We start from the raw sequence: 26,074 nt of genomic DNA on the forward strand, positions 1-26,074 counted from the left end.
TACTGCACCTTAATTCTTATAAGAAAAGGGAAACATCACCTTGTATCAGTAGAGTGGCAAAAGGTTAGAGCTTTGTCTTTCCCAGGAAAAACTAAAAGAAGCACTCACTTCTCCTATTCTTATCTGCTGTGTAGTTGCTTCTGGGCCTTTTAATGTCTGCGTGGAAAAAGTGGCAGCAGCAGTATCCAGGGGCAGCTGTTCCTCTGAGGTGATGCTGGTGCTTTCCTCTCTCTGCAGAAAGAGCCTTGGGTCATACACAGGTCCTATCAAAATCCATAAACCTGCCCTCAACTTATACATGAGGTCAATTAATACACAAGTATATATGATAACCTTTCGTCGGCTTCCAGGGTCAAAATGTGCATATATGGTAGTAGATGCTCAGATCCATGATACAAAATTTGCTTTCAGAACTGATTCTAAGTTTCTGTGTTATAGTCAGACCAGATACAAATATGTGCTTTGAATATAGATAACAAAATATGACAGTGTGTCTATTTACCAAGAAAAGGGTTTACATTTGAACTGGTTCTAAGCTGCTTAATTTTCCATTGCAATTAACATGCTAATGGATATCCTAATTGTTAAAGGGAAGTTGTTAGTCATAGAGTGTGTACAATTGTCGCTACATCAGTGTGTTGACAGACTTGAATTATTCCCTTTTTTAAAGATGGCCAAACTGATTTTGGGCTACCCGTCTGCATTCCAGGGAGTCCATATTTCTGTTCGCTCACAGTACTGCCTCATGTCTTTTCTCTACAGCTCAACTGAGGGATTTGGCCTGGAAAAGATTGTGCTGCTCACCTTTATTTCTGCAGTTATTCTTATGGCTATCCTGGGGAATTTGCTGGTGATGGTGGCTGTGTGCAGGGACAGGCAACTCAGGTGAGTCTGTGCGTATGCTAACATCAATCACTTTGTTCAAAAGAACTTTTTTATGGTGCAGTAGCTGGATTTCCACTGGGAAGAGGGAAAAGAAATTGAGAACAGCTATCAACATAAACAATGTGATAGAGAACATTGCCTTCTTTTTACCCAAGTTATTAGTGTGACGTCAAACTGATTGCCTGAAATATGCCTTAGATTAGAATTAATAGAACAGGTATGTGATCTTTTTATAATTCAGTGTCTGCCTTTCTACAACTTGCATCATCAAAGCACATAAATCATATAACAAATGCCAAAACAAGGAGATTTGGAAAACTGCACTGAAACATACTTTCACTTTATCATGCATTCTTCTTAGAAATCAGGAGCTTTTCTAGTTTTATCACTTAGGAATGTTAAACACCCTGTTGAAGAAGTTCATCTGGCCATAACATTGTAGAATTGTTACAGTATAGGAAATCTGTGTGTGTTTGTCCATGATACAGGTGAGTTGGCCAGTTGATTGATATATGAGGTCAACTATTATAAATATGAAATGCAATTTTAGTCTGCCACAATTCAGGAGGGAATAGTGTGGTAGTAGGCATTATTTCTAAGAACTTAGGTAAAAGCTATAATTTCACCTAAGATGTTAGAAGTGAAATATCCATTGCATGTTTCCTACAATTCACTAGTTTTCTCTATCACGATAGGATTCCTTCCAAAAGATGAAAACGAATCCAGGTACCCCCAAAATTCAGGTACCTAAAATGGATCATGGTCCAGCCTAATTGCACAACCCTACAACACAGAGTTATATTACTCAAAACTAGAATCTGTTTTACTAAGTGGTAAAATAAGATGTGGTAGATATTTCAAAATATTAAAAATCCTGCAAATTGCTGTCGTATGGCGTTTAACAAATCAAAATATTTGTGTTTCTTGCAGGAAAATCAAGACCAATTATTTCATAGTATCACTTGCATTTGCTGACTTGCTAGTATCAGTTTTGGTAATGCCATTTGGAGCCATTGAGCTTGTTCAAGATAACTGGATTTATGGAAAGATGTTCTGTTTGATTCGCACATCATTAGATGTTCTCCTCACCACAGCATCAATTCTCCACCTCTGTTGTATATCTCTAGACAGGTAGGATCCAATAGATTACTCTGTGTGTGTGTGTGTGTGTATGTGTTTTCAGTTATTGTAGTTGCTGCTGATGTTGCATTTTATGACTTTCCAAAGGAAAACCATTTCATGAAAGGATTGTGATGAAATATTCTGTGTATGGGGTTAAGAAGAATGCTAATGTTCAGATCTGACATTTTTCTTTAATGTGTCAGTGTTTACATTTAGAAACTGAAATAAATGAAAATATACCTTAGTTATTGTCTGAAATCTGTTTTGGTATGAATTTTGCAAATTTTAAGTCTGAACGTCAACGAAATAAGTGCATCTGTTTAGACTAAAAAGCTAATTGTTTCTGTAAGATGTTTAAACTTTCTGCCTAGTTCAGGACACTCAGTCACCTAACCATAGCAAAGGAGACATGGAAAAAAATCATAGTGCATTGGTATGATAGTATTAATACAACCGATGAAATAATCTGCAATCAGGTTGATGTATTCATTGATCCGCAAAGAGCCTATATAATTATAGTAAGTAAAATGTCATTTGCCAGTGAAAGGGAAAGTTTTTGTTGACATTAACTGAGTGGGGGGATTATTAAAAAGTTATTCCCATTGCATAATAAGAAGCACAGTTAATTATCACTCTTAATAGGTGATGATAAGAGCAAGGAGAGGGGCAAGAAGAGTATAAAAGCTATTTCCTAATAGGAAGGCATTTTTTATTTTGTCAAAAGTGAACATACTTTAAGTCGCTTCTGGTGTGAAGGAATCGGCCACCTACAAAGACATTGCACGGAGAAGCCCGGATGTTATCATCCTATTGGGAGGCTTCTCTCATGTCCCCACATGGGAAGCTAGGGCTGACAGACAGAAACTCACCCCATCTCACAGATTGGAACCACCAAGCTTCAGGTCAGCAGTTCAGCTGGCATAAAGGTTTAACTCATTGTGCCACCGTAATGGCAGTGGCAAACCTCCTTGAATATACAGTATATTTCCAGAAAAACCAAGGAGAAAGACATCTAACTAAGTTGGAGTAACTTGAAGGCACAAAACAACAACACTTATGTATGGTCTTCATGTGCCAGATCTTCAGTACTTCCATGCCAGCAGATACAGCCATCATAAAGATAAAGCTATATATTTTTCTAAATACATTTTCTTGTGTTTTTCAGCCACAATAAAATAAGGGCTTTTAGGTGGAAGGGTCTACAGCAGGCATAGGCAAACTTTGGCCCTTCAGGTGTTTTAGACTTCAACTCCCAGAAATCCCAGCCAGCTGACTGGCTGTTAGGAATTATGGGAGTTGAAGTCCAAAACACCCAGAGGGCCAAAGATTGTCCATGCCATTCATTGTTTGAAACCCTATACTAACATTGTGAAAGACAAGTGTGAGGCCACTGGCATGCGGTATACCAAAAGCATGAGCAGATTACTAGCACCAAGAAGGTTCTCTCATCATTTGGAAGTGACCTTTTGCTCTATAATAAGTAATATACAATTACTCTTATCCCTATGTACCCATGGCTTCTTTTGCTTTACACATATCACCATTTATTACAATCTGATAATACTCTTCAGTTAATGTCCTTTCCTCTTGACAAGGCGATAACATATGTGACTGCTTTTCAAAATAAAAACAAACATCTTCATATTAAATGCACCAAGCCCGTTTTTTCAGGTTCATTGAATGATGGGCTCATGAAAACTAGTGCTGAAGTCATTACCTCATTAAGCTGTGTGATTAATTTATTAATGGCTTGCCTCCTAAATTGAAGGGAGTTTCATTTAATCAGCATTGGCCATCTGGACTCTTGAACATTATCTGGCAGGTGCTGACCTGCTAGTTTCTTTGACTAGCAGAATGTTGTTGTATGCATTTTCCACTGATGGGATTGATCATTCATTCCTTCACTTTGTGCCCTAATTTACTGACTCTACTGTGATTAATTTGTATCTTTTCAGCAGGAAGGAGCCAAATGCACATGATTGGGAAAAAAAATATTCAGAGGTCAAGCTAAATTCACTAGAATGCCTCTCTTGACAATTATGTAAATTCCGAGTAGCATCTACATTGTGTAAAACTGACCCTTCCAATATGTGTGGAAGTTTATTAAAAGAAATTAGGTATTTGGTGGGATACACTGAGTAAAAGCACTGCATCTTCTCTGATCTTGAAAACTAACCAAATCCTGGTTAGTATTTGAATGGAAGATAGCCAAGGAAAACCAGGTGATGTAGGCTGTATTTCAGAGTAAGGAGCTCGCAAAATCACTTCACAGAATGCCTTGCCTAAGAAAACATGCTGAGGGTTTCCATAAGTTGACAGGTGACTTGAAGGCACACACATATTGTAAACATTTGGATTTTCTGTTGCAGCTAAACAGCTGGATGCAATACTTTATGTTAGGTACTATTATTTCTTTATAATGTTTTACTTCATATTCCCACTGAGTTAGAAATGGTATAGAAATGAGAGTATGCTCTTGCTAGTGCTACTTTCATGGTGAACAACAAATAACCAGGAAGGAAACAGTGTAGGTTATTAGTTTTTCTGAGTGACCAAGTTACTTTAAAAAGCAATGCAACTCTCCAGTATCTGTTGGTGATGAGTCATGCACTGGTGCTTCTTAAGCTGCCTGATGTGGGAAACTAGCAAAGTTTTCCCCTTACACTTCTGTCAATTGGCTACAAGTATTTATTTCTTCCCTGGAAATCTGTTGCAGCTCTGGACCCTTTGAGTAGCACTGATATATTGCTTTTATACGATATTTAGAACTTTTTCTATAAATTTGCCATTGAATATATTGGGTGGTAGCTCTGAAACCATAATAAATTTAGGTTTTCTGTTCAGACAAAGTATGAAATAAATTTTGCAGGAAGCAAGAAGAATTTTAATTATATCCTCAACATTTCTCAGAGGTGCTCATGTCCAAGAAAAACCACAGATGCTAGTAGATATTTAGGTTGAATTCTTCCTTGCACTGGACATCACATCGATATTCTGGAGTTAATGGGGAAACTCTCTCAATGGAGCATACAACTGAAAAAAACTTCTAGTCCCTGAGATGTCACCTAATTAAAAATTTAATGTAAATATCTTGCTGCGGAGGATTATCTGAATAAATTCAAAGAAGCAAAAACACAAAACTAGTAAACCTGAGGGCTTTCCCCATACATCTCTAATTTTAGTGGAAGTATTTTACAAGCATGATTGCTATATTTATACTGGGACTAAATAGCTGATTATACAACCTTTTCAACCATTTTTCCCCATTGTACGATGGACTGGACACTGCTCAGACAAACATAGATATAATCCAGATCAAGTTATCTCAAGACTTAGTATTCTTCATGGGTTGTTGCTGGTTTTTTTTGTTTTTGTTTTTTTTTAAAAAAAAAGCATAATGATGGAAATGCATTATTTTTAAAACTTTGCATTAATTCTTTGTCAAATTCTTCATAAACCTTTGTAACAGTGAGGACTGGTTCATGCCAGTATTCATGCAGTTTGATCCCATATGGATGTAAAATATTTCTAAAAGTCATTTTGTGGATAAACTACTAATGGAACCATGTTGTCAAACATGCACACCCATGTTTACCTTGAAGGAAGTTTATCCATGTGATTTTCTTGTTCAGAGCTGAATCCTGGAATGGTGTGTGAAATTGAAAAAGGGACAGCTGAGGAAGGGGAGAAGGAAACTATAAAATAGATGACATTGAAATATCAGTAGTGTTATGCAAGGACTTTTCCTCCTGCCCAAAGATGTATGATTCATGCAGGTGCTGCCCTGACAGCCAGGTTCTGCATAAGCACAAACTATGAGCAAGTGGCTCATGAAACTGGATGCCTACTGGGAGTTTCTTGATAGAAGGATTTTTGCACTTTATTCTTTCTACCATGTTGGCATTTGTTTCCTTACAAATTTCTGTGTTCAGAGTTCTGTGACACTAGAAGACACCCTGTCTAAATATTACAATTCTCTTTGGATTTTTCCTCCCCATTTGTTTCTTCAGCTGTAGCAAAAGATTTTGATTTATTAAGGTTTGTCTGATAATGTATTTCTTCCACTGCACACCCTCAGCTGCAGTCAGAAGAAGAATCTGGCAGGGGCCCCAAATGAGAACACAGTAAATAAGCAGGGAGAGATGCAGAGAAGCAAAGCCATCTTGGCAGAATAGTTTGGGAAGCATGCTATCATTTGCTTCAAAGCCAGATCTTCAAGGTATTATTCATCCACCTCATCCCAAGGGATTAAGCCAAAGACAAATCTAAGAATATAAATAAAAGAGGTATGCTACATTAGCAGGTAAATTGCAAGCATAAAGACCTCAATGGGTGGGGTGTCTTCTAGTCTCTTAATTGCATTGGTGAGTAAGTGGATGAATTAACTTCCAGCCAGTACTGAAGAGTAAAAGGATCCACCTCTCATCCTAGTAAGAATGGAGCAATTTGAATCTATTGCTCCATTGTGTCCTAGTTTCCAGAGCAGCAGAAAACAAGCCTGCCCCCTCCTCAATGTGACATTCTTTCAAAGATTTAAACGTGGTGATCATATCCCTTCTCAGCTTTCTTTTCTTCAAGCTAAACATACCCAGCTCCCTAAGCTGCTCCTCTTAGGGCTTGGTTTCCAAACCTTTGATCAGTTTGGTCAACGTTCTCTGGATATGACACATTGTAGTTTGTCAATATCCTTCTTGAATGGTGGTGCCCAAAACTGGACACAGTACTATTCCAAATGACGCATGACCAAAGTACGATAGAATGGGGCCATGATGTTCCTCAATCTAGACACTATACTCTTATTGATGCAGCCCAGAATCTAATGGCTTACTACCTGTCACATCACACTTTTCACTCCTGTTCAGCTTGTAGTCTACTAATACCACCAGATCCCTTTTACTGTTTTCAAGCTACCCTTTGAAGAAACTGAAATTCTTAGATTGCTTGACATTGGATAGCCTTTGTCACATGATAAAAAGTATCACTTTGAAAGACAACTTTGCAGAATTTCTGCTGCTGCTTCTGTTCTAGATAAGTTTCCTAAATTCCTGATCAAATAAAAAGGAAGCAAGGGTGCTTTCAAAATCTTGAATTAAAACAGATAAACTTAGTAACTTAGATGATCCTTTCCTCAGCTTTCTCACAGATCACATCTTCTCTAATAACCTCCATTCATATATATTTTGAGCATGAGTTGACCAGTGTACCATTGTATGACCGTGTTTGTCTCTCATATTATGCATCATACAGAATGAATCAGAACATTGGGTGGGAGGATGACCAAGAGGTCTCATCCATCCTCGTGGGTACTATGTTGCCATGGCATTGCTCCAGTGCCTATATGTCCTACGCATCACATGGCCTGCAAAGCTATGTTTGAGTTGGGCAACATGGCATGGAGGATCTTTCACTTACATTTTTCTAAAATACTTGTTGTGCAGTCCGCATTCTCTCTGCATTCAAAGAGACAACTCAATGAGCCATCTTTCAAGGGAGGCATGTGTGACCCGTAGTTGTTCCAAGAGAGACTTCGTCATTCTCCATGTCTCTGCACCATAGCATAGGACAGGTAGCACGGTCGAGTTAAACAATTGAGCTCGTAGATATGTATTTCTGGTTGAGTCAGGAGCGGCTTTAACAGAATTGGAAGTGGCCCATCCTGCTTTCCCGCATCTGCTCATTTCCGGCTTCAGTTCATTTCTTGATGTTAACAGCCTTTCTAGGTAGACCTATTCTTCTACATTTTTGAGGTTGATGCCATCTTCTATCACTGTAGCACCATCTGTGGTTGTTTCAGAGTACCTTCATTTTCTGTGTGTTCATCTTTAATCAAATTGACTGACTTCTGCTACATAGCTCGCTAAGCATGCTGGAGGCTTCTGAGGCTATATGCATCGTCAAAACTATGTTGTCAGCGAAGCACAGGTGATTAAGCCTGCACCCATTGATGTGTATACCTTTGTCTAATCAATGGTGGAGAATGAGTGACGGAATCCAGTTTGTTCAACTGTCTGTGCCTCCTCCAATATTCTCCTGATGCGGGCTAGAATATACCTGGTGAAGACTTTGTAGATAACCAGCAGGAGAGTTATTGGGTGGTCAGATTTTCTTTTTCTCCTTTTTTAAATCAGAGGACAGTTTTTAAAGTGTTCCAAGTCTTTGGTACATGGCCGTCTGCTAGATAATGAGAGAAACAGGAGGCGGGTCCATATGCTTTTAAAAGTTCTGAAGTGATACTGGAGCCTTCCCAGCTGGCATGTTTTCAATGCTGAATGAACTTCAGATGAGAAGTGAAGGGTGTTGTTGGATGGAGAAGGAGGGTGAAGCTGTTGTAGTAGAGCACTGCAAAATAGGTTGCTGTAAAACAATCGCATCTCCTGCTCAATGGAAAATTTGGAAGTGACTTGGTTGCTTTCAAAGTCTTGAATTAAAACAGATTTTAAAAAGACAAAAATTCCATTAACTCTCAGTCCCCTTTCCAGACACAAAATTGTCTCCTCTTTTAAAAAGTATTTTGTACATGGAGATGTAATGAAGGAAAACTGCTGAAATGCTTTTCTGTTAATCTAGCGTGACAAAAGCAGTCTATAGCTACAGAAACATTCCTCTGCTGTGCTCATTAATGCACTGTAAAATATCTTAGTTTTATGCAAAACTGACCTTATGCAATGACTGCTGAGCATTTAAACTGGAGATATATATATATATATAGAGAGAGAGAGAGAGAGAGAGGGGGGGGCAATATCATTTACTATATACTATATTAATTCTATTTTTGTTGCTGTGCTTTCATATAATCATTTTATCTTAAATTAGTAGCACTATTTTTGATTATTCGATTTATTAGCTAAATTTAGTTAGCTTTGCATTGAACTTTTATTTGTGTGGAATTCTTAATATCCGTGATGTGGTACTTGATTAGGAAATACTGTTGGACTTTATTGATTAGACACTACTTACTTGCTACTTACTTAGGCAATCCCTTGTAGTTCGAGGATGATTGTCTTCCATCTTGGGGGTGTGTCCGTAGATGACTGAAGAGACCTATTCTTGATCTGTATGTTCTCCCACAGTGAGGACATCGGTTTCCAGGTGGAAGGCGGTCCTGGTCAGGGTTGGCTTGACGCTCCTTCCTCTTGGCACGCTTCTCCCTTAAGCCCTCCATTTGTGCCTCTTCGAACTCCGCAGCACTGCTGGTCACAGCTGACCTCCAATTAGAGCGCTCAAGGGCCAGGGCTTCCCAGTTCTCAGTGTCTATGCCACAGTTTTTAAGGTTGGCTTTAAGCCCATCTTTAAATCTCTTTTCCTGCCCACCAACATTACGTTTCCCAGTCTTGAGTTCGGAGTAGAGCAACTGCTTTGGGAGACAGTGATCGGGCATTCGGACAACGTGGTCAGTCCAGTGGAGTTGATCGCGTAGGAGCATCGCTTCAATGTTGGTGATTGTAACGAAGTGTGATTTTTTATTTACAGATGCCATGTTTAACTGTGTTTTTAAAAGGGTTAATATTTCAGTTACTCTGCTCTCATAAGTGGTTGCCATGGAGAAGGGGGCGGAGCCAACTGGGTTAGCTGAAGAGAGAGCAGAATTTGGAGGGAAAACTCAGTCACTCAGTCAGTGTCTGTGGTCAGCGAACCACAGGGAAGTCTGATTCTCAGTTGGAGGATCAGGGTGGCTCAAATGTGGCATTTGAGTCAATTCTAAAATAAGTTTGGTGACTTATTTTAGGTAGTCTGTACCCTGATAAGGGAAGTCTGATTCTCAGTTGAGAGAATCAGGGAGGCTCACGTGCTGATTTGAGTCAGTTTAAAATAAGTTTGGTGACTTATTTTAAGGTAGTCTGTTAGTGGAGAAAGAACTGATGTATTAAGAAGTTTGGAACACCTCAGTCTGTCTCCTGACTAGGAACAGATATTCTGTGATTGAAGTGGAATTTTAGGAAGTTTGATTCACCTCATTCTGTTATTGCAACTGTTAAGGAAAGTGCCTCTAAGTGAGAATTGTAATTTATTAAGCTTGTGCCTCAATAAACATGTTATTGTTCTTTTCCTTCAAACATCTTAGTCTCTGTCATACATACATCAAGAATAAAGAAGAAGAAAGAAAAATAAAAGTCTCCTCTCTAAGTAGCTAGTGGCTATGTATTCCTATAGTGGTGGCCAGAGCCGGCCCTAGGTATTTTCCAAGTGTAGGCAAACAGAATTTTGGCGCCCCCCCCCCCCCTCCCCACCAACCAATCACTGAAAAATAAAAGCGTTGGGTTAGGGTTAGGGTTGGAAAGCGAAAATGTTGGATAATAAGGAGGGATTAAGGAAAAGCCTATTAAACATCAAATTACATTAAGATTTTACAAATTAAGCACTAAAACATCATGTTTTACAACAAATCAACAGAAAAAGCAGTTCAGTACCTTGCGGAGGCAGGCCGCAGGAGATAGAAGTTGCCTCGATGGCGCCCCCAACAAGATGGCGCCACAGGCAACTGCCTAGTTGGCCTGGTGGTTGAACCGCCTCTGGTGGTGGCAAGAATTGATGATCCCCTTGACATCTGGTGGCCGCATTATAAACATCTTTACCTCTGGTGGCAGCGTTAAATAAGACATCTTTGTAATTTGATGGCAGCAATAATATAAATATAATTAATTAATAGGAACTCCTCCACATCTCCGCAATTGGTATAAGAGGTGGGATTTCAAAAGATTCCCCCCTGCCTGAGTTCTTTACAGTGATCTTTGCTTCTTCCAGCATGCTGACATTTGTCCATCTGTCTTCCAACGCTGATGGAAACGCTCCAGGAGTTTGGTGTGATGTCTGTAGACAGTCCACGTTTCACAGGCATAGAGCAGGGTTGGAAGGACAATGGCTTTATAAACAAGCACCTTGGTCTCTCTACGGATGTCCTGATCATCAAACACTCTCTGCTTCATTCTGAAAAATGCTGTGCTCACAGAGCTCAGGCGGTGTTGTATTTCAGTGTCGATGTTGACTTTTGTGGAGAGGTGGCTGCCAAGGTAGCGGAAATGGTCGACATTTTCTAATGTTACACTATTAAGCTCTATTCCTGGCATTGCAGAGGAATTAGCTGGTGGCTGCTGGAAGAGCACTTTGGTTTTCTTGATGTTCAATGAGAGGCCGAGCTTCTCGTATGCTTCTGCAAAGGAGTTTAGAGTGGCTTGTAGGTCTTCTTCTGAGTGCACACAGACTATGTTGTCATCGGCATATTGGAGTTCTATAACAGATGTTGTGGTGACCTTGGTTTTGGCTCCCAGTCTGCTGAGTTTAAATAGCTTCCCATCAATAAGGTGAAGTATCATAGCGATGAAGATGGAAAATAAGGTAGGGGCAATAGCACATCCCTGCTTGACACCTGATTCCACCTTAAATGGGTCACTTTGGGAGCCGTTGCTGTCCAAGACTGTTGCCATCATGTCATCATGTAAGAGCCGCAGGATGTTCACAAATTTGTCAGGGCAACCAATTTTTTGGAGGATGGTCCAGAGAGCGCTGCGATTCACTGTGTCAAATGCCTTTGCAAGGTCAATGAATGCCATGTACAGAGGTTGGTTTTGTTCCCTGCATTTTTCTTGGAGCTGTCGTGCAGTGAAGATCATGTCCACTGTTCCTCTGGAGGGATGGAAGCCATTCTGGGATTCTGGGAGGGTGTCTTCTGAGACAGGGAGAAGGCAGTTTGCAAGGATTCTTGCGAGGATTTTCCCAGCGGAGGTTAGAAGGGAGATACCGCGATAGTTCCTTTAGTCTGTTCTATCCCCTTTCTTGAAAAGGGTGATGATGGTGGCATCCTTGAAGTCTGCTGGGATTTTCTCAGTCACCCACACTTTTTCAATGAGCTGCTGGAGGAGTTGTATCAGCTCAGGTCCACCCATTTTGAAGATTTCAGCAGGGATCCCATCAGGTCCGCTGGCTTTGTTGTTTTTTTGTTGGCTGATGGCATTGCTAACTTTTTCCAAACTAGGCAGTGCTGCAAGCTCATCCCTGGTTTGTTGTTGCGGGATTTGTGAGAGGGTCTCTTCGGCCACATTAGAGCTGCGATTCAGCAGGTTCAGGTAGTGCTCTTTCCAACGTAGTGCAATTGATGTTTTGTCCTTCAGAATTTTGGTTCCATCTGATGAGCGTAGAGGCTGTAGGCCATGGTTTCTTGGTCCGTAAATGATCTTTGTGGCTTTGAAAAATCCCTGAGCATCATGGGTATCTGCAAGGTGTTGGATTTCTTCAGCCTTCTTTGTCCACCAGATGTTCTTGAGTTCTCTGGCCCTTCTTTGGACCTCAGCTTTTGCACTGGCATAGATCTTTTTCTTGGCAGCACAGTTGGTGTCTCTGTGCCATGTTTGGAAGGCTTTCCTTTTGTTATCAATTAGCTGTTGGATCTCTTTGTCGTTACCGTCAAACCCGTCTTGATGTTTCTTAGTTTGGTATCCAATGGTTTCTTCGCAGGCTGTGATGATGGAGGTCTTCAGTTTGTTCCAATGTTCCTCAACATTTTCGGGGTGTTCTGTGGGTAGATGATCCTTGAGTGTTGTTTGGAGAAGGGCTTGTTTGGAGGGCTCCTGAAGGGCTTGGGTGTTCATTTTGCACCTTGTTTTTCTTCCTTGGAGTCTGCGTTTGGGGACGATCTTGATAGCCATTGTGGATCGGATTAACCTATGGTCTGTCCAGCAGTCATCGGCACATGTCATGGCTCTTGTAAGAATCACATCGCGGTGGTCTCTGGCACGTGTAATAACATAGTCCAAGAGGTGCCAATGCTTTGACCGGGGGTGCTTCCATGATGTCTTGAGCTTGCTTTTCTGGTGGAAGAGCATGTTGGTGATAACATGTAAGCCGCCCTGAGTCCCCGTTGGGGAGATGGTGGCGGGGTATAAATAAAGTTTTATTATTATTATTATTATTATTATTATTATTATAACAAGGTTGTGCTCTCCGCATTTGGTGAGAAGCAAGATGCCATTCGAGTTGCTGTTTCCGACCCCGTCTTTTCCTATGATCCCTGGCCACAGGTCGGAGTCCCATCCGACTCTGGCATTAAAGTCCCCCAGGAGGATGATTTTGTCTTTCTTAGGTATCTTCGATAGGATGGTGTCCAGCTGACAATAAAATTTTTCCTTGATGTCTTCATCAGTATAGGCACATATGATGGTCGCCTGTTGGTTTTTGGCAAGGTTAATTCGGAGTGTTGAGAGTCGTTCATTGATGCCAGTGGGTGCTTCAGCCAGGTGCTTCACCAGGTCATTTCTGATAGCAAAGCCAACTCCGTGTATTCTTCGCTCTTCTTCAAGCAGTCCCTTCCAGAAGAAGGTGTAGCCTCCTTTTTCTTCCTTCAGCTGTCCCTCTCCTGCTCTCTGGGTCTCTTGAAGGGCTGCTATGTCGATCTTAAAGCATCCCAGCTCCCTTGCAATGATAGCAGTCCTGCGTTCGGGGCGTTCGCTGTCAGTGTTATCCAACAGTGTCCGTACATTCAATGTTCCAAAGTTCATTTCTCTTTTTTGGCCGCAGAGTGGTGACCCCTCTGGACGCGGCAGTCCAGTCAGGGTAAGAGAGACAGACTATGTTTAGGGCACCTTTTCTAGCCCCTTCCTCGCATGGGGTGAGCAGAGCGGATCCTAAAAATGGCTGCTCAGTCATGGATACAGCTGCCGGACTATTCAACTGCCTCCGTCCTTGAGGTAGAACGACTGAGTCCATATCCACCGCCCATGTGTCAGTCTAGACACTACTATGTCAGATCAGATTGCCATGTATATAGTATGTGTTTATCCCTAATATACATTTGTTTGCACTTATCCTACACATCCCAATGTACATTAATTTACACTTAGCCTATATACCCCAAAGACACCCAATCCTATTTAATCTTGGAAGTTAAGCAAGACCAGCTCTGGTTAGTATCTGTATGGGAGACCATGAACAAATAGCAGGAGCTGTGGGCTATCTTCTTCTTCAGAGGAAGAAACTGGCAAAACCACCTTTGAATATTTGTTGCCTAAAATTCACTGTGAAATTCATGGGGTCCACCATAAATCAGCAGATGACTTATAAGCAGAAGCAGAAGCTTATATTTACACACCACATTGCAATTAAGCCAGTAGTTCTCAAGCTATCTAATATGGAGGGCTGGTAATTATTTTCCTCAGTGTGCTAAGGACTGCCACTATATTTATGTCTGCTTGTTCTTGATTTTCTGGAAGCCCACCCAGGACTGTCAGCTAGTGGCTGAGGTACTAATTGCAGTCGTAGGGATCATCACTTTGAATAACACTGGACCAAGAAGCAGACAAAACTCTTCTGAGATAGTTTCAGTGGATTATGGAATGATAGTGATGATGATATTTTTATGTATCTGCCACTTTTTCTCTCTTAAAATAGACTCAAAGCAGTGATGCCAAAATGTTACATGAAGGCTTTATTGACACTCACACTAACCTCACCATCATATTTTCTTCAGAAAACAACAGCTTCTTAATACTGTGCCACAACCTGTTTTCAAAACTGGTATGAATTTCAAACTGAGATGAATTTTGTGAAAAGGGTTTGCTCTTTCAGAAACATTTGTCTAGAACAGGAGTGGGGAACCTATGTCTCCCAGATTTTGTTGGATACTCTATTCTTGATCGTTGACTAAGATCTCATGGGTGTTGGGAGCTAGAGTTCAAATGTAACTGGAGGGACATGGTGCCCCATTTTGCTTGAGTACAACCATTTACACATTACTGCTTGAATATGAAACACACGAATAGCAAACGTTGGAAGTTTGTGTAACCCAAATCATCTATATTTAGAAAACATTTGTTATGAGTGCCTGGATTGCATTTTGGTGCATATGTAAGACTTTAGCCATTAATTTGCATTTAATATGATGCCCCTGGTGGCACAGTGTGTTAAAGCGCTGAGCTATTGAACTTGCGGACCAAAAGGTCCCAGGTTCAAATCCCAGGAGCGAAATGAGCACCCGCTGTTAGCCCCAGGTCCTGCCAACCTAGCAGTTCGAAAACATGCAAATGTGAGTACATCAATAGGTACTGCTCTGGCGGGAAGTTAACGGTGCTCCATGCAGTCATGCTGACCACATGACCTGGAGATGTCTATGGACAACACCAGCTCTTCAGCTTAGAAATGGAGATGAACACCAACCCCCAGAGTCGGTCACGACTGGACTTAACGTCAGGGGAAACCTTTACTTTTACCTTATGCATTTATATGAAACATTATTAAATACACTGAGAGTACTTTGGGTCATTTGTGTGCTTCACCCATCTTTTTTCATTATCATTAGCCCACTCCTGAATATAGGTCTTTAATTTTGTTTAATAATGCTTGTAATGTATGTTGCTGTTTTTATGCTTGTAAACTGCCCTGAGTCCCTTCGGGGAGAGAGGGCGGTATATAAATAAAGTTTTACTTTTACTTACTTACTATGATGTTGCTTCTATCTTCAGAAAGCCCAAAGTCAGCCTTCCTGTATCCATGTGGAAATGGAGGCATAAGCCTGTGCAAAGGGAAGAGCAAGAAACATGGAATCTCAATATGTCACTTCTCTGGTAGCAACTCTTGCTTTCATAGTTTGCTTAACGCAAAGTGATGCTGTCAGCTGCAAATCATAAATGTTCATAAACCTGTGGAGAAATACTGTCAGGCTGAATTGTTTCTTCACTGTGGATAATTGGAAACATTTCCGGATGATTTCCATATCGTTTGCTACTCCTTATTCAGTGTGTTAATTGCAAGTAGAATTTGCCATCCTTTAATTTCTTCATTTCCTTCTCTGTCTAATCATATCTTCACTTTTTACCACAGAGTAGAAACACTTTGTATTCTATATACATACTCTCTGCAAAATGTCCTTTTCCAGCTAGCACAGCACCCAGCATTATCCAGTACACTCTGGCAAGGGTTGCTTCACATGTAAAATAAAATAAACACAAGTTCTAACAGGAGGGAGACCATCTGGCACAGTAAAGGCAGCTGCAGTGAACTGTTGTACATTACCAGCCACTTTCATCAAAAGTGATACAGCAATACAGAAATGGAAAATATAAAAGTGTATACTCTTCAGATGGAGTTTTGTGACTGACAGATTAGAGTAGTCAAAGCTGTTTGCCTAAATTTTCTCTGGTGTAAATGTAACTTGGAAGGATTCACAAAATGTTATTGTGACATGTTAGCTAATATGTCTTTGCCATTATAGAATCTGCTATGGCTGTTATACAGTATTTTCATCTTTTTCTCCAAAGGACATCTCAGTGTGGTCTTGCCATTCTGTTGCAGATTACCTGTGGGTACAAGGGATATTTATAGGCTGAAACGTTGTCTTTAGCATCAAGATTTATCCTTTAAGAGGGAATGAGGACATGACACTCAAACAGCAGGCATTTTTCCTTTGTATAGACAATTGATAGCTCTTGTGATTTTCCTCTCAGAAGCCACTGCATTGTTTGTACAGTGGAACCTCTACTTAAGAGTGTCTCAATTTAAAAACATTTTGAGTTAAAATCTGTTGCTTGGGCCGGGTTTTGCTTTGACATAAATAAGAGCATCGTTTTTAGTTAAGAGCTTGTGCGAGAGGGAGCGCTAGCATGAGAGTACAGGGCTTTAGGACTTCAAGGGAGCAGCTTCCATGCCTCATGCTCTTCTTCTGTTTGGAAGATTGCTGTCTGCTTTGCTCTTGTCCACTTTGAGGAACTTTGGGTTAGTTAATTATGTGTAGTTTTTATTCGGCTTTTTGATTGGTTTCATGAAAAGAGAGAGGGAGAAGAGAGCAAGAGAGGGAGGGAGGCTGGAAATGAATACATTATGTAGACAATGATGCTTCTGCCTCTTCAGTACAAAGAAGAACTTTGTACTTCTACCATTTTTTTAAAGTTGATCTTTTTTTTCATTGTTCCATGCAAACATTGCAGGCTTTGCCTTGTTACACTGGCTTCTTTTTTATTATTCCATGTGAATGTACTTTTATACTTTTTTGTTATTTATAAAGTATGTTTTCTTATTTAAAAACATGTAACAAACAAGGGGGGGGGGAGTTTGGCCCCCTGGAATGGATTAATAGTATTTCAATGCATTTCAATGGAGATATTCATTTTGAGGTAAGAGTGTTTGAGTTAAGACCTCGGTCACAGAACAAACTGAATGCTTAAGTTAAGGTATCACTGTATATCTAAATTATGCTTTTTGACTTACGCTTATCATTACCTGGCTGTCATCTACTTGTTTATGTTGTTGCTGAAGCAGTGGAATCACTAGTGTTAGTGTCACCCATTTCAATATCTCTTGGTGTCACCCCCATGGACCTCCTACTGTAACAGACCAAACCACAATATGGTAGCTAAAAGATCAGAAAACCTTACAAAATGAGTGTTTGTGTGTGTGTATATAAAAACAACAGTGTGTGCTTGTAGCCCATGCAAACAAAAAAATGAAATTCAAAGCAGGGTCAAAAAGTAAATCAGTAAAGAATTTTAGTTTTGTACATGTAAAAATCTGGGCTGATGAAAAATGTTTTTGTGATTATAACTACTTACAGCAGTGGTTCTCAATCTGTGGGTCCCCAGATGTTTTGGCCTTCAACTCCCAGAAATCCTAACAGGTGGTAAACTGGCTGGGATTTCTGAGAGTTGTAGGCCAAAACATCTGGGGACCCACAGGTTGAGAAAAATAAATACATTTCTGCTGAAACACTGTAGACAGACCTTTTGGTGTCACCTCCTCTGATAGGGTCATCTGGTGCAGTTTGCAAATACACATGCCCAGCACACCCCAGTGATGCCACATTAAGTATTGAGCACAATGTCTTTTGAAGTTTCATCTGCACCATTTTGAAAGAGGAAGAGATTGCCGGAAAACTGCAGCATGAATTCCTCTAGACCACATCTGTCAAACTCAAGGCCTGTTGTCTGAATCTAGTCTGCCATGTCATTTTTGTGGCCCTCCAGATGCACTGTATTTCTCATCATTAGACATTATGATTAGAGTGATTGAAGTTGTGATACAGTAACATCTGGAAACCTGTCGTTTGTTCCGTTTAGTCAGTATAGTCTGGTTTGAATTTAGATACAAGGCTTGTGTCTTTGAAATGCCCTTTAACTTTTCGCCAACCTCTGAGGCACAAGGGTTGTTGGGCTGCAATTCCCATTATTCCCAGTCTGCTTGGTGGACAATCACAAGTGATAGGAGTTGTTGTTCAATAACATCTGGTAACACAAACTGAGTAAAAACCAAAGAGTACTGACTACTGTACTTGGCCTTCTGTATCCATGGATTCTCTGTCTATGATTTCAACAGCCCTTTGAAGACAAACATAAGTCTGATGTGGCCCTCGTTGAAAATGAGTTTGACATCACTTCTCTAAACTTGGCAGCTTAATTGATTTACCAGCATTTGTTGGCTACTTTTTTCCTTGAGCCATTATGGTCCTAGGCCAGTGATGGGCAACCTTTGATCTTGGTGTGTCAAAATTCGCCAAAAAACCAAACATAACTCAGGTGGTGTGTCACTTCACTATTTCTAATGGAAGGAAACGGCACAGGCCTTCTCCTCTCCCAGCCTCCCCCTCACTTATCTTAGTAATGATGGTCAATTAGAAATCGACGATACCCCAGAACGGAAGATTGGATGATGCTTACTGTGGTTATGTGTCAAAGACAGAACGCCACCAAATAGAGTAAAACTCAGTTTATTGAGGTTACAAAACTGAAAATGCCCGTAGGAAACAAAGGATTAGGCAAACACTTGACTTCAGTGTGAAAAGTAACAAAACAGCTCCGTTTGAACTAAAACGGTTCAAAAAGGATAAACTGGATTAAACAGGAGTTTAATCCGGATTAAATCAAAAGTGCTTACTTCAGCCTGCAAATTTAGCAAACAAAAGAGGATTAACAGAAGGTCAGAATGAACACAATAAATTGGCAGCAGATTCCTCTCTGCTACTCAAAAGCTACAGATGAGTAAATCAGGCTGTTTACTCCTCCGTGCAACGAGCGAAATCCGGGTCCAGGCACATCAATCAGGGTAATGGCAGTCAGCAGGGTCTCAATCCGGTCCAAGGTCGAAAGCCAAGTGCAGACGTCTAGAATTCCACAAGTCCCACCGATAGCCACAGAAGGGATAATCCGGGGTCGAAGTCAGTCAGTCCAGCGTCAATCCAGAGTAGGTAATTAATGTCCGTCAAAAAGACGACGGAGGTCCAAGCTATCAAGATTAAACACAAGTTGCACAGAAAAACCCCACACAGTACCTCCCGCCGTCTATGCCCAGTGTCCTTAGTAACTTACGTATCCAGCAACGAATCACACCCGTCTTCAGGAAGTTCCCCAACAAGAGCCCAAGCGTTCGTCCAGATTACCTTGCCCAACGCAATTAGACATTGATCCTAAACCCCATTTTATCCCAGTTCAAACTCATCATCGCTGTCAGCTGCCATTCTAATCCCAGGTGCCTCATCATCATCATCCTCATCAGAGCTAAAACACCTTTGACTACGCCCCACAGCATCCCCAGCTGTGGATCCCGCTCCATCCCTCCAGCCCGTCCATGGGTCTGATCCTGCAACCCGCCAATCGCTCCCCAAGCTTTCATTGCCGGTGACACCCAAATCCTCCCTCACACGAGTCCACTCCATGTCATCCTCCTCCGAGCTGACCATTTCTTCCTCCATTCCCTCGGTAAAACCCTCAAAAGAGTCCTCATCTGTTGGTTCTGCAAATAAGTCCCGGAGCCGTTTCCTTTCACGCTCCTCAAAAGAGTCTGACTCTCGAGGAGTCTTACGACCCCGTCTCCTAGTACCGGAGCCAGAAGGCTCAACCATAACATTATGTGGTTGCTGGTAATGGTGATCACAAGGCCCCCAGAGAAGCATCCCCCATGCCATTCCACTGCTCCCTGCTCCACAGGCCGGAAGTGAGGTCAAAGACCCCCTAAAGGTCTAACCAGGCCAGTCTGTGGCTCAGCTGGTTAGTAGCCAGCTGCAATAAATCACTACTGACTGAAAGGTCATGAGTTCGAAGCCAGCCTGGGTCGAAGCCAGCTCCCAACCATTAATAGTCTAGCTTGCTGTTGGCCTATGCAGCTCAAAAGACAGTTGCATCTGTTGAATAGAAAAATTTAGGTGCTGCGTCATGCAGGGAGGCTAATTTGACTAAACTTCTAGCAGAATAAGGAAGTACTCCATCAAGGTGTCACAGATGGACGGTGAAAAGGCAGCTCCCCCTGTGACTGGAATCAAACATACCCTCATGAAGCAGGAAGCTGGAAAATGTTAAAATTGCCTCTGTGTCTGTCTATATATGTCTAATGGCATTGAATGTTTGCCATATACCTGTGTATTGTGATCCGCCCTGAGTCCGCTTTGGGGTGAGAAAGCAGGGCAGACTACATATATTGTAAATAAATAAATAAACAACCAGAAGTCCCACAACTAGACGCTCTTTGCCGGAGTTCTGTTGTTTTGGCCTACAGACCTCCGGCAAAGAGTGTCAACGCTACAGCAAATGTTTTATCTTCTGCTACTGTACCTGGCCATGTGGGAGCTGAGGATGAAATACTGTATATAGCCTAGTTTTTCATCCCTTTTTTTAAGACTGAAAAAGCCCCCCTCGGCTTATACTTGGGTGAGGGTCCTGGTTGGCTTATATTTGGGTCAGCTTATACTTGAGAATATATGGTACATTTATTATTTTTCTTTATTATTATTGGTATTATTACTTTTATTATTTTTCTCTATTATTGTTGCTACTATTACATTTATTTTACTCTATTTTATTATTATTAATACATTTAATATTTCACTCTGATATTATTATTATTATTATTATTGCATTTATTATTTTACTCTATTATTACTTGTATTATTTTCCTGTATTTATTATTATTATTATTATTATTATTATTATTATTATTATTATTACATGTGTTATTTTACTCTATTATTATTAAAAGGATACATAAGCACATTTACATTGAAGAAGATGAGAATAATGATTTGATCAGAGTTGGACAGTCTTATCTTAAATCTGAGCTTTATGTAAAGATTCAAAAACATTTAACCTATTGATGCCTCAATTAATGTAATTTTATTGGTATCTATTTTTATTTCTGAAATTTACCACCCTCGGCTTATACTGGAGTCAATGTTTTCCCAGTTTTTTTGTGGTAAAATTAGTTGCCTTGGCTTATATTCGGGTCGGCTTATACTCGAGTATATACGGTATCTTTCTCGGTATGCAGCCCCATACTTCACTGTATGCAGCCTCATGTGGCCGCATGTCATCAAAAATGCCTGCGTGTGTCAGTGCTGACACGCGTGTCATAGGTTCGCCATCACGGTCCTAGGCAGTCATGATAAGAAAATTAATACTGTATCTCTGAATTGTAACATTGTGCACATCCTTACTGACCACTCAGGCTGGATGGGCCCAAGATCAGCTCTGTAGTAGCCAAACACTACACAGGACTGGTCCAGGATAACATTGGGCAAAGTCACCTTAATGCTACCTTGTGCTGTTTTAGCCAGTCAGAAGGTAGTCTGAATTTTGGCACAGCATTCAGACTATTACCTTGATTTCAGGCCCATCTGAATGGTTGTGCTGGTTGCATTCCGGAAATGGCCACAAATGTACTTACTGCCATCCTGTGTTTCCCATCCTCTGTGTTGTGTTCTTCAGGTGTGACATGAGTCCTACTGGTTGGCCATCACCTGCAATGGTGTTGACTAGGGCAACATGAGAAGAAGGGGGAGAGGCAGAAGTGATTCCTTCTCTCCCTCTCCCTCATCACTCTGGCTGACATCATTGCAGGTCATAGCAGACTGGTAGTACCCATGATTTCACTGCAATTTCTCTGGAAGTTGCATTGAGAAATTGAAGCTAAGCTGGGTGACATTTGGCACGTACCCAAGTCTACTACATTTCAAAGGAAGGAACTAACAAAACCACCTCTGAGTATTCCTTGCCTAAGAAAACCCCATGAAATTCATATAGTTGTCATAAGTTGACAGATGACTTGAGGACACACGTATACACACTTGGAGGGAGAGAAGAAAAAAACTCCCACATAACTTGGAGCAGTTGCAGGATGAGTGGCAGTAAAATGATTAGCTCCTGCTGCTGACTGCTATCAGTTTCTTCTACCATTCCAGTCAGAACACAGAGTAGAACAAAGTGGGAGAATAATAATGGTGTTTTTATTTTCATGAGACATTAATATTGGAGAGGATTGCTTTAAGATGGTGCAGTATTCTTCATGTCTTAAGTAAAATCCATTGAAATTGCAGCTGAAATGTCTGGAAATGTCAAAAACAAAAAGCAGGTTGATCTCACTCTTCCTGCCCTTTTCTGTCAACTTGTCCTTTGGAAAAGATCTATTAAGGGAAAGTAAAAAGTGTAGTGAGAAAATACAGGATGTAATGTACTGGTTGACTTGAACAAATAGCCACCAAGAGCATTGCTTTAGATTTTTCTCCTAAGTACATAACTAGTCCCTTGCTGGAGTGTTATCATATTTCTTGATTGAGATCACACAGTGTCCTTCAGATATCCTGCACCTTTACAGAAGAAGCCTTTTTGTATAAATCAGTGGTTCCTAACCCATGGGTCGCAACCCCAAGTGGGGTCGTGAAGGGTTTTCTGTGAGGTCGCCAGGCAGTGGTGAGCTATGAACATTTTAAAAGGGAAAACAAACAAAAAAAAATCATTGCTTCCTGCACAAAGATTTGTTTGTGTAAATGTGCAACAAGCTTTTTGTTTGTCGGGTTAATTTTTTATAAGTAATAGGGGTGCTGCTCGGCTGGTGATTGGTCGATTTCTAGTGATGCATGGGCGCTGAGTGCCTAGCCTTGTTTCTTGCAGCAAATTCTGCAAAATATAATAAATTTTATGTTAACACAAATATAATAATCCCACTTCCAGGAATCTGACTAAGCAGCCAGCCAAAAGTAATCAACCCCAAACCAAGCAGTGCTGTAAGGTCCAGACACCATAGCTGTCACTGCAGCAGTGCCAACAGCTCTAATTTTTAATGTTTCGGGGCCGCAGATCATCTATTTTTAATGTATCAGGGTCACAGGTTACTTTGCCTCTATAAAATAGGGTCACGACTCAAAAAAGGTTGGAAGCCACTGGTATAAATGTTGGAGGATTGTTGCAGTCTCTCAAACTGTTAAAAATGGAAGAAACACCATCCCAAATGTGGTATGAACAAGTTACTTCCCCTAGCATGGACCCGACTCGGTAAATGTTTGTTGTTCATAGTTTGGATGAAGAACACAGCACAGTTCATGGTTTAGCTTGTTAGTCCCCTTGTCACTCCTTTTGCCTCAGCCATTTTATGTTTATTGATGACGTAATCGCCAGCATGCATCAGTAAGAAACACCTCTTTCATGTAGGTGCCATCCATGGAAAGCTAATTTTCGTTCTCTGTCCTCCTATATGCTAAATATCTATTCCTAGTACAAATTCTTATTCATATTATTATTATATGGCCACCTGTGCAGATATTTCAACTCATTTAGCATTCATGCCAGTAGGAGGTGAAATCTGTGTCTGAGGTCATTAGCATGTTCTTCAGAATCCTTCTTTCCTGTGGTTCAAATAATGACAGCTTCTTCCCAGTTTATCAGATGTTTACATTTTAAATGCTAAATGGGCTACCAGAGGGGTGGGTTATGTGCAGGCCTTCAGGTTTTTAACTTTAGTTTTCCCATAAAATGTCATATGTCTTGGCAATCCCATGACTAGCATTAGCATTCAAAGAAGTGTATAGCTGCTTGCACAAGGGAACCTTAAAGCTTCTCAAATAGCAATAATATAATCTTCCTGCTATAGGTCTGATAAATTTTAGTTGACAATTCCTCAACCTGTACATATACTATTAAAATGTCTATATACCATTAAGTAATAACATAAAACCAGGAAAATGTTATATAGATGGTGAAATGCAGAGCCTAAGATTTATGATTTATGTGTCTGCACATTTTCTGTGTTGTGATAAAAGAAGGGAAGGGCTTGCTTAGATATGAAGTATGGGAGTAATGACTGATGTTCCTTTAACATCTTTAAACAAAAATAGCAAAGAATATATTATTAATAAATAGAATTAAGACTTGCTTAAGAAATTGTTAAAATTTAACCCTTGAATGCTTGTGCTACACACAAGCCTATTACAATTGTAAAACATCTTAGACAGATGAGATTCACCACCTTATCACATTGAGAAATTTCCCAGTCAAATGATACTCTTTTTAAGCATGGAGAGGCACTGAGCTCATCACATGAGTTAGGTTTTAATTTGATGTTAGGTTTTTAATGTTATTTTCATATGTGGGTTTTCTCTTGGATTTTATGTCAGTATTTGTTTGTTTTATGGAGGTATTGAATGTTTGCCACTGTATATTGGAATCTGCCCTGAGTCCCTTTGGGGAGATAGGGTGGAATACAAATAAAGTTGTTGTTGTTGTTGTTGCTGTTGTTGTTGTTGTTGTTGTTGTTGTTGTTGTTGTTGAGCTCATCACATGAGTTAAACTACTTCTGGCTGTCATGCATAGCCCTCTGTGGTTGAAAAGAGGCAGAAGTGTCCTGAAAGAAGGAATCTGACCTCATCACATTGAGAAATCTCTCACTGATAGGACACTTCAGCTTCTTTTCAAGCATGAGGAAGCATGGAGCTCATCACATGTTCCAGGGTTGAAAAGAGGCAGAAGGTCCTGAAAGGAGGGGACTCTGAACACGGGCCAGCAATCGTGTTCAGAACCCCTATCTCTTATCGTACTTTACTCCCATGTTTACAACTGAAAAACAGGTGGGATGGGAACCATCAGAAGTTTCCTGTCCTGTTTCATTGCCCAACTATCAGCAGTCTCTTGCATCCTATAGGGTTTGTTGCAGAACAATATGATCACATGGAAATAAATAGTTTTAACCTGGATCACTGTCTCTTGTATCCTATAGGGTTTGGGGCAGAACAATAGGATCCCATGGAAAGAAGTGGTTTTAAACTGATGTCAGTCTCCTTTAATGTAAGGGGCTTTGGGCAGGGCAAGGGATCTCTTGGTTTTCAGATATTGTTGTTTCTCCTGATTTTAGAAAAGTGACCTTGTGATGAATGTAAAATATGAATGTATTGCCAGCTCTTAAGTTTCCATGTGTGGACATGAACAATATAAGAGGGTGATTTTCTTCTCTTAAAGGTACAGTCACCCATGCTTTCTCCTCTCGATGTGATGAGGTGTATAGATAATAGATTAAGTGTAGAATAGCTAAAAGTGTAAGGGACAAAGTTGTTAATACGTAGAAGACTTTAGGAATTGTATGTACAATAATTTTAGAAGACATTATGGAAAACTATGTGATTATGGAAAACCTGATTATGATGATAACAAGGAGATTGTTACATGTTAACTGGTTTACAAAGCTGATGTTCTTGTGCTGTTACTTATTGCCAATCTGTTAAAGAGCTGAGTAGAAAAAGTCTCCATGAATGTCCTGATGAATATGATATCGTAGCTACATGATGTAATATAAAATGCCTTACATACAATTTTATGGAATATAACTATGCTTAATGGCAACTTTTATTGTGTGTAAAAGACAAACAAAAAAAATTAAGTACAAATAGTACAGTGAATAACAGAAACTGTACAGTTATAGCATCTCAACAAATCCTTCCCCACACCTGTAAACCCACCACCTATGACTTCTGACATTACTAAACGTGAATCTTATATCTATACCTACCCTTATATCTGTTTTGATAATTTCCCCTTGTGGCTAGTTTAAAATATTCCTTTCCAAATATCCAAATGCCAGTGTTATGGTTGAGCCTTCGGGCTCCGGTAATAGAAGAAGGGGTCATAAGACTCCTCAAGAGTCAGACTCTTTCGAGGAGCGTGAAAGAAAACGGCTCCGGGATTTGTTTACAGACCCGACAGATGAGGACTCATTTGAGGGTTTTTCTGAGGGTTTGGAGGAAGAGATGGCCAGCTCGGAGGAGGACGACATGGAATGGACTCGTGTGAGGGAGGATTTGGGTGTTGGGGAAACAGGCAATGAAAGCATGGGAGGTGATTGG

General features: G+C 40.5%; 1 protein-coding gene and 1 long non-coding RNA gene across 4 annotated transcripts in view; one reads left to right on the forward strand and one right to left on the reverse strand.

Annotated features, from left to right (window-relative positions):
• The window catches only part of htr4 (5-hydroxytryptamine receptor 4), a 245,588-nt gene that overhangs the window by 116,240 nt on the left and 103,274 nt on the right, over window positions 1–26,074 (forward strand). For all 3 annotated transcript variants that reach the window (XM_062970455.1, XM_062970454.1, XM_008104653.3), the window contains 2 exons: window positions 763–885; window positions 1,816–2,016. In XM_062970455.1, the coding sequence (XP_062826525.1) occupies window positions 763–885; window positions 1,816–2,016 (324 nt within the window). The remainder of the gene's footprint in view (window positions 1–762; window positions 886–1,815; window positions 2,017–26,074) is intronic.
• Window positions 18,673–19,818, reverse strand: LOC134296203 (uncharacterized). The gene is made up of 2 exons (XR_010002819.1): window positions 19,287–19,818; window positions 18,673–19,203 (listed from the first exon to the last, which is right to left on the reverse strand). It is a non-coding gene; the product is annotated as an uncharacterized LOC134296203 (long non-coding RNA).

Source organism: Anolis carolinensis, chromosome 2, assembly GCF_035594765.1.
Source record: "Anolis carolinensis isolate JA03-04 chromosome 2, rAnoCar3.1.pri, whole genome shotgun sequence".
Taxonomy (NCBI): domain Eukaryota; kingdom Metazoa; phylum Chordata; class Lepidosauria; order Squamata; family Dactyloidae; genus Anolis; species Anolis carolinensis.